Source organism: Salmo salar, chromosome 15 (genome assembly GCF_965601325.2).
Source record: "Salmo salar chromosome 15, fSalSal1, whole genome shotgun sequence".
In the NCBI taxonomy this organism is placed as follows: Eukaryota; Metazoa; Chordata; class Actinopteri; order Salmoniformes; family Salmonidae; genus Salmo; species Salmo salar.
The window spans coordinates 49442296-49454440 of NC_138305.1; the positions used below are offsets into that span (position 1 = coordinate 49442296).

Sequence of the window (12145 nt, forward strand, 5' to 3'; positions counted from 1 at the left end):
TTATTTGCAACTGTGGATTACAATATACCACATTTAATCATGACTGTTCGCCACAGCCTTTTAGCATCAGGGCCATATTCATAAAGCGCCTCAGAGTAGGAGTGCTTTAGGATCAGGTCCCCCCTGTCCATGTAATCATATACATGGGTGGGTTGACAACGTCACCATCGTGTGCCTCACCAACAATTTCACAACCGCCCTCCCCCACCCTCTTTCCTCAATGATTAAAGATAAAAGAGAGTTGAAGCAAGAGGTCATACATTCAGGCAGGGGTGCTCTCTCAACTCTCAAAGGAAGAACCCATGAAAAATGGATGAGGAGAGAAATCCACTTTACCCCCCCAACCCTAACCCTGGGAGGGAGGGTGGTCTACAAACCGCCCACAGTGCCCAACACCCCTCCTCCAGCCCCCACCCCAACCTCATAATCCTCTTCTTCACCACTGCCCCCCACCCACCTCCTCATTTACACACACTTCCACCAGTGAGCCAATGCTGCTGCTGGGGCTATCTGGGCACTTATTTGCATCCCTATCTGATGACATGATGCCGCTGGACTGGTGAGAGGAGACGCTCGTGCCCGACGGGTGGGGGGAAGCCTTGTTTGGCACACACACAGCCTTTGTCAATCGTCTTCATGTTCATACACACATGTGCATGCAAACACACACACTATCTCTCTCTCACACACACACTCCAGGCTCCCTTTGAGGTGCTCGATAAGATGCTAGTGTGACTGAATGCAGACTGACGGTGGGGTGTTGAGAAACTTGTGCTATGACTCCTCTGTAGGAAGTGGTCACCTAAAAAGTCAGGATTTCTCAAGCTGTGAGTGGATTGTTTGGCAAAGTGCCAGAACAAGCAATGGATGTTAGCGACGTTTGCCGAAGGAGGGCCTTTATTGCTTATTTCCTGTCAGACAAAAAATTAGAGACCTTCGGTAAGTAACTCAATATCATGAAGTCACAAGTAACACACAGTATATTGCAAAAATTGAAGCACATTATCCACACTGGTAGCCTAATGCGCCGATATACGGAAGAGGGCGCTCTCAACTACATTAATTCAGCAAAGCCCACCGTCTGTGTGGGTCAACTTATGCTGTGATAAATCAATAAACTCGTTATTTTAGGCTATTTTAAAAACAATAGGTAATTCCCATGCTTAGAGTAAAGTTAAATCAATGTTGTGGGCTATTTGCCGAACATGTTAATTCACACAGAAGACATTCATTCAACATTTGAAAAGGGAACTTAGATTCACAACAATTAGTCTAGTGCAAATACATTGCATATTGCCCGTTGTAAATTGGCTGTGAGCGGCGGAATTAAGACGTAGGCCTACCCTGATAATACAATTGCAAACCTACAGCCAAAACCACGGTGGGCATATTATCCTGTATTTGGATATATTTCTCAAATGTTGTATTTAAATAACCTGATAGACATAGCCTATCACACACAATGTCCAATCGGTCTGTCTATGCGGCTTCTCAGTTCTCATTTACCCAAGCTATGTAATTCAAGGTTTTTGGAAATACTCCGCCCCCAGTGCCTTTGGTTGGCTCAGGGACGGCTCCTGCCAATTGCAAGCATTCGGATTTGTGAGTGGTTTGTTGAACTGCCAATCAAAAAGACATCCTCAGGCGTGCTGTAGCTGGGAAACATATCAGTTGCTGTGGAGTGATTTGACGGAGGTTCTTGTGGCTGGACCATCACAACGCTGCGTCGGCTGCCTGCTACACACGCATGTAGGCTAATATTTCGGTGAATTTTGGAAATATACGGAGGAAAAAAAGCACGCTGTGAATTTTGCATGTCAGGAGCGGAGAACGGTGTCGCCGGTCAACGGCTCTTTTCCGTTTTGGATCGCTTTTTTCCTATGACATACTAATTATTCGCAGGCATGTGGAATTGTACAAGGATTACGAATTGCCTCTCAATACTGTGCCTCCTATTGACGATATGGACGGAGGTAAGAGGGCTGTTGTCAAATATTACGCCAAATAAATGTTGATTTATAAACAATCGTTGTCAAAAGTTAGTGGGCGTGGGCCTATTTATTTGCCTATTCCGTATTCAGATATTAATCGATAATTAAATTACGCAGCCGTCAATTGAATCATGTGATCATGCATTGTAACCATGACGAGGTTGAAGTGTGAGGAATTGTTACTCTCCATTTTGCTGTCATGCACTTGTCATTTGGCTATATTTTAAATAGCTTAACGTTACATGTTCTAAGTTTCATTGCAGTTAATTGTTTCTAACGATATTAGCAAATTATCCTCATGCATAGGCTACTACACAGATGCACTACTAGCCAATGCATTTTCTTGGAAAGAAAGGCCTATTTTTGTAGGTTAATGACAGAACATGTTGTGCCAAAGGTAGGCTACATGAGTAAACAACGTATTGTAATATTATTGACCCAATTATTCCCCCCCACCTTTACTTGGTAAACATGCTTATCAAACTCGGGGGATACTAACGTTATAAGGACACAACTGACGCATAAACCGACTAGCCAAAATGTAAAACGGGAGTTTTACTTTTACCTGTGCCCTAACTCTAACCGAATTGTAATATATTCTGAAATGAAATATCGGTTTGGGCGTCAGGCGTGTCCTTATAGCCTTTCCATCAAATACCCGGTGGTCGCGTGCACCACTATCGGGTTACGCACGCATATAGTAACCCGACCAAACAAAGAATTTTCAGTAATTATTTTCTATTTTAATGTTATTTTTAGGTGTCCAAGTGCTCTGGCTATTTTGAGCTGCAACTGATTACCGTTCAGAATGTGAACGGTGAGTTGTCGGACGGGGAATGCTGCGACGGCACAAGGAACTCACAGGATCTGCGCTGTAGTCGGGACGAGTGTGATACTTACTTAAAAATTTGCTTAAAGGAGTACCAAACCGAGGTCACAACCACTGGCTCTTGCACCTACGGAGTTGGGTCTACAGACGTTCTTGGTGGAAATATTTTTTCTTTTAAGAATAGGAAGAATAACCAAAACAAAATCAACGATGCTGGCAAGGTTCTCATCTCTTTTCAGTACGCATGGCCGGTAAGTGTACATCTTTCCTAATCAATCCACCACCATTAAATGTTTTAATAAACCATAGTGTATTTTAGAATAATCCAATGTTTTATTGGATCTTTATCAGTGCCATACACAGTAGTATATGTCACTATCAGGCACGGGATAGGGTTCTTGTCGACGGGCTCCATAATTTCCAAGGTAGTCTTTGCCACCGAAATACCATAGTTTATACGATTGTTATTCTAGACAAGGGTCATGATGCATTCGTGTGATTTGGGATGACTGCTGTAGCTCCCTGTTGCTTTGCTAGACACGAATCCCCTTGGGTCCATGTCACAGCAGTAACCTCAATTGCAACGGCACTACACAAGGCTAGTGTCCCCTTCGATTATTATGTGGGTTCGTTATTCGGGGGGTCCGACTGCACTAGTTTGTGACGAGCTCTTATTAAAACGAAATTACAGCTGCCTACAGGCAAGCGAGGCAGTGCATATAAGGTGACGTTCTTGATCCCGCTCTCTTTGCATAGAGCTCACGCAGCTTCCCCTGCTGTCTGAGTGGGTGGCAGGTGGCACCTTGGGCGCAATTGCGTGTGCCTCACCGTGTGTCCGTCTGTGTGTGCATACGGATTAGGCAAGTGCATACCTATTTTCACCACTATGATAAGAAAACAGTTGCATTTATATGTAATGTAAAGGTGTATAGAGAATAGCAGTCTCAAATGAGCTTGTCTGTGTTTTCAGTAGGCCAATACCCCCCTCCCCAGGCACATTTTATTAATTATAGAATTAGGTTAAGATTCGCATCCCTTACAAAACAGAACTTAATCTATTAAAAAAAGGGCAATTAACTGTCTGGCAATTCCCAGGTCTATCAGGATATGTATTGCTCACTGTCTGCTGCAGACGAGCACAAGAAAAGGCGCGTCACTTGCTTACCATTAGAAAATCATGTTCCATTTACTTATTTCCATATTTATCAGTCATGGAAATGAAAGGGCGGAGAACATGTTGGTTCACTATTTAAAAAGACGGAGAACAAGCTATAGGTTGAAAAATACTAGAGTTTTGGTAGAGATGCAACCGAATAGTGCTAGCTAACGCTACCTATCCCCCCCCTACAAACCTCACCACCAAAAGCAGATCTCAAATGTTTTTTTTCTCATCCACTAACTTAACTCCCTCGTTCCCTTGACCATCCTGAGGGAGATGAAAGGGATACGTCTCAAGTCCCTATGGAACATGTATGCTTTACAACGCAGGCAAAGAGACCTGTTCTTGTCCAGCTCCCCTGTCATTACCTTAAGTGCCCAGCAGCTGCTTCCGCGGACACGTCTCAAGTAGCTCTCTTGCTCCTCCCCTCCCCTGAAAACACAAGCTAGGTTCAACGAAACACTCGGAGGACGCCTCCTAGGTAGTTGCCCTCACGTATAGATTTGGACTGTCAGTGGTGTGTAAGCCACATTAGACTATTGATATGGGCCTAGTGCCCTACTACTCCAGTGGCAGATGTCACAGCTAGCTGGTCTTCTCACTGCTGTGTGTTACAGGTTGTTCGCTGAAGCAACAAAGATAGTGTAGTATTGACTGTCAGCCGTGGCCAGATGTCCAGTTGGAGCCTCGTTGCGGGCTGACGCACACAAGGTCCATGATCTATGCCTGGCTTCTAGTAGCCCATATAGCCTACCAGCAGTAGTTGAAGTTGCCCTTATTCACAGATCTTAGGTCAGCTTGGAGGGAGGGGTTCACTCTAGGGTGATGCACTGCATCAGCTATCAGATGGGGATACAATAGAACTAACTTCTGTCACTCAATTGATAAATGTTCTATCACTCCCTTTCTCTTTTCTTCTCAATCTCTTCCCTTTTTACTTTATCACTTTATCAATTCCCCTATTCAATGAATTATCTTTCCCTCGATCTGCACTGTGAGAAAGGCTTCCGTTTGTCGATAGACTTCCCTGGGCCTGGCAGGGGAACAGTTGATCCAAGGCTAACCAGCAAGCACAGCCACACCTGATTGGGAGCTTGCCGGGGCCATCGCCAGGCAACGGTTAGATAGGCCTTTAGTAAACAATAATGCGTCTCCCTCCCTCCCTCTCTCCTGCCCCCTATGGTGCTTTCAGTGGAGAAGGGGACATGTATATCCCAAATGGCACCCTATTCCCTATATAGTGCACTACCTTTGACCAGAGACACTCGTATGAGGCTCACCTGGGAAGCTAGGGTTCCAGCCACCATGTTGATTACACTACTGATTGTGCATTTAGCGAATTTAGAGAACAGGTGGCTACCTATTGGACTACAGTAAGGATGAAGTGTCTAGCTCGTCCAATTGGGCTAAAATCATAATTTTACATTAGATTGTGTAATAATGGTTAGTTTCAGAAGGGGTTGGAAAATGTGACTACTAGATCTGATTTACCTCTAGGATGTGTGCAAGTCGCCTGAACCAAAATGCCTTATTTAACCAGGAAAAAGATCAGGGGTTTATAGGGCTGGCACAATCATGAAAATAAAATAACCATTTTTTTTGTTGTGTGGAACGAATAGCTGGCTGAAGACAACAGTCGGCGTTTGTGTTGTTGAGTCCGTTTCTGACGTAACATGGACTTCACCACATAAAACGTTGAAACAAGGAAGGTGTTGTAGCAAATCAGTCTTCCACAATGCAGCAGAAATATAATTAATACTTGAAACTCTAACCCTGGTAATTTGACTGGTAAAACTCATGGGTACACTGGCATGGGCTGCCTGCTATTGTGATGCCATAATTTCCACGGTAATGTACAATGTTGGCATTTTAATTAACTGATGTATCTCATGCTGTACACCGAGTCGATATTCACATAATAAGGAATTCCCCTCGACCACACCCACAAATTGGGGGAAAACAAACATTCTTTCCCATTGACCCCTATTGTAAAAGAGCCAACTTCGTCGTACATTTTTAGTTACACAGAAATGACAAAACATACCAAAAAAGCTGCTGTGTTTAGGGCTGATAGTCTGTTGGTCGACCGAGATTTGTTTAGACGAGCAGTAGCAAAAAAAAGGACACGTGTCTGAGTGGATTAATCCATTGTGGAGGCCGTGGGGATGGGACAGTCAATCTTAAGACCTGCTCCTGAATTGTATATGGTTATTACATAAGAACAATGGTGCAACAGTAATAAATTATATTATGCAGTTTCTCCTGCGTTGGGTAGTGGTCACTGTCCACGGTTCTGAAACTCATCAGTGTGCTGTTGAAATGACTTTTCCCAGACCATGGTGCTACACTACATGGCCAAAAGTATGTGGACACACCTTCAAATTAATGGATTTGGCTATTTCAGCCACATCCATTGCTGACAGGTGTATACAATCAAGCACACAGCCATGCAATCTCCACAGACAAACACTTCCTGTACTGAAGAGCTCAGTGACTTTCAAAGTGGCACCGACATAGGTTGCAACCTTTTAAACAAGTCAGTTCGTCAAATGTCTTCCCTGCTTGAGCTGTCCCGGTCAACTGTAAGTGCTGTTATTGTGAAGTGGATAAGTCTAGGCGCAACAACGGCTCAGCCGAGAACTGATAGGCCACACAAGCTCACAGAACGGGACTGCTGAAGCGTGTAAAAATTGCCTGTCCTCGGTTGCAACACTCACTACCAAGTTCCAAACTGCCTCTGGAAGCAACGTCAGCACAATAACTGTTCGTCAGGATCTTCACGAAATGGGTTTTCCATGTCTGAGCAGCCGCACACAAGCCTTTGAGCACCCTGGAGTGGTGGAAAGTTCGCCGCCATTGGACTCCGGAGCAGTGGAAAGGCGTTCTCTGGAGTGATGAGTCACACTTCACCATCTCAGTCCGACGGATTAACCCCTGTGCGGCCTCCGTCCCGCATCCAGCGAAAAATCATATCGCCATTAGCATAACAAAATGTAATTATTTTTTTCAATTATTTTTTCAAATTATATCGTTTTATAGATACACCTCTCCTGAATCGAACCACGTTGTCCGATTTCAAAAAGGCTTTACAGCAAAAGCAAAACATTAGATTATGTTAGAGGAGTATATCGTAAAAGTAGCCACATAGCCATTTTCCGACCAACCACATGCATCACAAATAACCAAAAAACAGCTAAATGCAGCACTAACCTTTGACAATCTTCATCAGATGACACACCTAGGACATCATGTTACACAATACATGCATTCTTTTGTTCGATAAAGTTCATATTTACATATAAAAACAGCATTTTACATCGGTGCGTAACGTTGACTATTTTCCCTCAAATGCATCCGATGAAACAGAGCTACAATTTACTAAATTACTATTCGAAAACATTTTTAAAATGTAATATTGTCATTCTAAGATTTATAGATGAATATCTCTTGAAAGCACCTGTAATGCCAGATTTAAAATTAACTTTACTGGGTAATCATACTTTGCGATGAAAGGGGATGCGATACTCTGAAAAATAGGCTAACGTTACAGGTCAGCGCCATCTTGGAACAATTGCATATCACATCTAGTCTTGTATACTATTGTCAATAATCCCTTACCTTTGGTTGTCTTCATCAGAAAGCACTTCCAGGATCCCAGGTCCACAACAAATGTATTTTCGTTCGAAAAAATTACTCCTTTATGTTCCAAGAGCTTGTTCTTGTTAGCGCGTCTGAAGGCTGATCCAAATGCTTCGTTGGCCACGGGACAGCCATTTCGAGAAATGTTATTTTTTTCCCATTTAGGTTCGTTCAAACATGTCAAACGTTGTATAACATAAATCTTCAGGGCGTTTTTCAACAAGAGAGCCAATAAGATTCGAGGGGGACGATTGCATTGTTTCAAAACGTTTCGAAAGTGGAGGGTAACCAGGGGCGCCGTCGTCATAATGGTGATGGCCCTCTCCGTGTGACCACGTTCCACAGCGTCTCATTCATTCAGTTTTAACAGTAGAAGGCTCAAATCACTTTGTAAAGACTGGGGACATCTAGTGGAAGCAATAGGAAGTGCTCAATGAACCATAGCTCCCGGTGTGATTAATAGGCAACGTGATGAAGTTGAGTTCGCAATTCAGAATTCCACTTCCTGTTTCCATCTGTCTCGGGGTTTTGACTGCCATATGAGTTCTGTTATACTCAGACACCATTCAAACAGTTTTAGAAACTTTAGGGTGTTTTCTATCCACAAGTATTAATTATATGCATATCCTAGCTTCTGAGTTTGAGTAGGAGGCCATTTAAAATGGGCACAATTTTTTTTCAAAAATCACTTTAGCGCCCCCTATCCTAGGGGAACGCCAAGAGGTTAATCTGGATTTGGCGGATACCAGGAGAATGCTACCTGCCCCAATGCATAGTGCCAACTGAAGTTTGATGGAGGAATAATGGTCTGGGGCTGTTTTTCATGGTTCAGGCTAGGCCCCTTATTTCCAATAAAGTGAAATATTAATGCTACAGCATGCCATTGCAGATGATTCTGTGCTTCCAACTTTGACAACAGTTTGGGCTATGCCTTTTCGTGTTTGAGGATGACAATGACCCCGTGGACAAAACGAAGTCAATACAGAAATGATTTGTTAGATCTGTGTGGAAGAACTTGACTGGCCTGCACAGAGCCCATCAAACACCTTTGGAATGAATTGGAACGCTGACAGCGAGCCAGGCCTAATCACCCAACATCAGTGCCGATCTTACTAATGCTATTGAGGCTGAATGGAATCAATGTTCGAATATCTAGTGGAAAGCTTTCCCAGAGGAGTGGAGGCTGTTCTAGCGTTAAAGGGGGATCAACTCCATATTAATGCCCATGATTTTGGAATGAATGTTCGACGAGCAGGTGTCCACATACTCTCGGCAATTACTTTGTTTTTTATTTGTTTTTAATTTGTTTTTAATTTGTTTTAAATTAGGGTTGCACGTTTTGGGGAATATTTAGTGGGAATTAACGGGAATATATGGGAATTAGTATTAATACCATTTCCATGTAGATGTTTCTGCATTGGATATATTTGTCATATGGAGACAAACACAAACCTTTTACTTTGTCATAAGTAGACATAATTCCAAATTATAATCCTTCCAATAGAAAAAAAACAACCTAGTTATGAATTGAACTTTAATTAATTGAGTTTACTCTAAACATGATTTCACTGAACAACAAAAGAAAGGTAATATTGAATGATCCATCGCATCTCCCAAAAACATTTTCAACATACATCTGTAAAATGATAGTCTAGAAACTAAAGCTTTGGTTGTCTTCCTCTCAGGCTTCCATGTCTTCTCCCTGGACCTCCTCAATGTCCACCTCTTGAACATCAGACTGAGGCCTCATCTTCACTGTCACTTTCCAACCTTGTTGCGGATTGCTCATTGTCAGGCTCAAAAAGCCTCAAATTTGCCCGGCTGGCCACCAGTTTTTCAACCCGTGTGTGTGTTCCCAAACAAGGACCAGTTGCGCTCTGAGGCGGCTGATGTTAGTGGGATTTGGAGGATGATTGAGGCAACAGGGGAAAGAGCCTCAGATCCACAAAGTCCCTTCCACCAGGTGGCTGCTGAGATATGTTGGCACGACTGCCATATTGCATCTCCATCCCAAAGCCCTTGCTTGGAAGTGTACTTCGCCAGACTGCCAAGAATCTTGCCCTCATCCAGGCCAAGGTGGCGAGACACGGTAGTGATGACGCCCTATGCCTTGTTGATCTCTGCACCAGCCAGGATGCTCCTGCCAGCATACTTTGGGTCCAACATGTATGCTGCGGTGTGTATGGGCTTCAGGCAGAAGTCTTTACACTTTTTGATGTATTTCATAACTGCAGTTTCCTCTGCTTGGAGCAACAGTGAAGTGAGCAGTCTCCCTCAATCCGCTGCTTACCACTCTCCCAAAATACATCATCCAGAAGGATCCTCTTGATGGGGCTGTCCATATTGGCAGACTGTGATGTGGACATTTCTTGGAGAGACTCCTTCCCCTCCCAGGAGACTGTCATTCATGACAACACCACCCCAACGGGTTTTGCTGGGCAGCTTCAATGTGGTGCTCTTATTCTTCTCCCTTTGATTGGTGAGGTAGATTGCTGATATAACTTGATGACCCTTCACATACCTAACCATTTCCTTGGCTCTCTTGTAGAATGTATCCATTGTTTTCAGGGCCATGATGTCCTTGAGGAGCAGATTCAATGCATGAGCAGCACATCCAAAATACCTTCTGTGGTCCAAAGTCATTGATGACTGCCTTCAGCTCATCTGCAATGTAGAGCCCGATGTGTCTGTTGTCCCTTGTGTCTGTGCTCTTGTAGAATACTGGTTGAGGGGTGGAGATTATGTAGTTAATTATTCCTTGCCCACGAACATTCGACCACCCATCAGAGATGATTGCAATACAGTCTGCTTTCTCTATGATTTGCTTGACCTTCACTTGAACTCTGTTGAACTCTACATCCAGCAAATTAGTTGATAAAGCATGTCTGGTTGGAGGGGTGTATGCTGGGCGAAGAACATTCAGAAATCTCTTCCAATACACATTGCCTGTGAGCATCAGAGGTGAACCAGTTGCATACACAGCTCGAGCAAGACATTCATCAGTATTTCTGACTACGTTCCTCTGAGTAAAAAAAACATCTAATTCCAGGAGGACCATGCGCTGTTGCTATCGATAAGGTGTCTGATTCATAATTTTCACCTCGAATAGAAGTAGAGGGGCTTTTATCAGAGGTCGCTTGCTGTAGCGCTGAAGGAACTTTATGCAGTTGGCCAGGTGACTCCATCTTTGTTGCATTCTTCACACATGATTTGGCACAGTATTTGCAAATGTACTCGGCTTTTCCTTCCACATTCGCTGCAGGGAAACATCTACACACATTAGATAGTGTCCGTGGCATTTTCCTGTAATGATTAGTAAAGTGTGTGTGTAATATATATATATATATATATATAATACAATTACAGATAAGTAGTTAAGCAGTTAGATTAAACAACTCCTTTGACATTTTAAATGAAACATGTATGGAAACAGGTGAATTAACACTCAGCAGGCTCAAGCAAGCTAAAACCCACATGTTAGTTTTTCCTAACTAGCAGAGATTGTTAGAATTTAAACACACTTTGCTGTAGGCTACTATTTACTAGTTAACAAAATCATGTATGTCATATAAAATATTCACCCCACCCAGTATTGTAATCAAAACTTAGCAGAAAGCATGTAGTCCTTGGCTCAGACAGTGTAGTAGTGTGGGCTCAATAGCATCTCATTAGTGTGCAAGATCTTGATGATCAGCTGTACATCTGATTGAAGAATGCACTGTGCATGCAGAGGGTTGCAATTCCATTAAATTTGGGGATAGTTTAACCAAAATATGCCGCAAGACCTTTAGTTGCTTTGTCTATCCCACAAAAAAGGTTCACTGTAATAAGCTAACCTTTCCCAAATTCCCGGGTTTAACTTCCCATGGAAAGTTTCCGGAAATTTCCCGTAAAGTTTACGTCCCTTAGCAACCCTAGTTTTAATATATTATCTAAAAAAACAAAAGTATAATATGCTCATACAGTTTAAAGTTTCAGACCCAATAATAGCAAAGTTAACCAGCATATTGTTCTAGAACAATGCGGCAGAGGCAGCAACAGAATGAGGAGACGAGCCCTTGCCTTAATTGTCTAAGAAAAAGTGAGGCGAGAGGAAACCCCAATTTAATTAGGTCTATGATCAATAGCCGAACTGTTAAATGTGCCTGGCTTCATAAATCATCCATATACAGTATATCTACAGATCCTGCTTCTGTTGCTGGGTTGAATGTTTGTTTAATAGCAAACTGATTCCCTGACCACCAAGCCTCAAGCAAACACGTCGCATAAACAATTTCACAAATTTGGCTGTTTTTAATCTTTTCTATGCTGTATTAAATTCTTTTTTTTTTTTCCTTTGGTATTGTTATAATTATTTATCTACACTCTTCCAAATTGTCAGTAATAATGACCCTCCTTTTTCTTGATCTCGTTATTCTTATGATCATCATTGTTATAAGTTATGTCATTAGTAGGCTTAGTATAGCAGCCTTGTATAACCACCGTCAAGCTGTAGGCCTAAGGGCTCATCCTGTTTAGTCTTAATAC

The 12145-nt window shown here is 42.7% G+C and overlaps 1 protein-coding gene across 2 annotated transcripts in view; it reads left to right on the top strand.

Annotated features, from left to right (window-relative positions):
- The first annotated feature begins 1653 nt into the window (after positions 1 to 1653).
- jag2b (jagged canonical Notch ligand 2b) overlaps positions 1654 to 12145 on the top strand; it is a 107252-nt gene continuing 96760 nt past the window's right edge. For both annotated transcript variants that reach the window (XM_014145100.3, XM_014145102.3), the window contains exons 1-2: positions 1654 to 1973; positions 2751 to 3071. In XM_014145100.3, the coding sequence (XP_014000575.1) occupies positions 1905 to 1973; positions 2751 to 3071 (390 nt within the window). In that variant the 5' untranslated portion in view covers positions 1654 to 1904. The remainder of the gene's footprint in view (positions 1974 to 2750; positions 3072 to 12145) is intronic.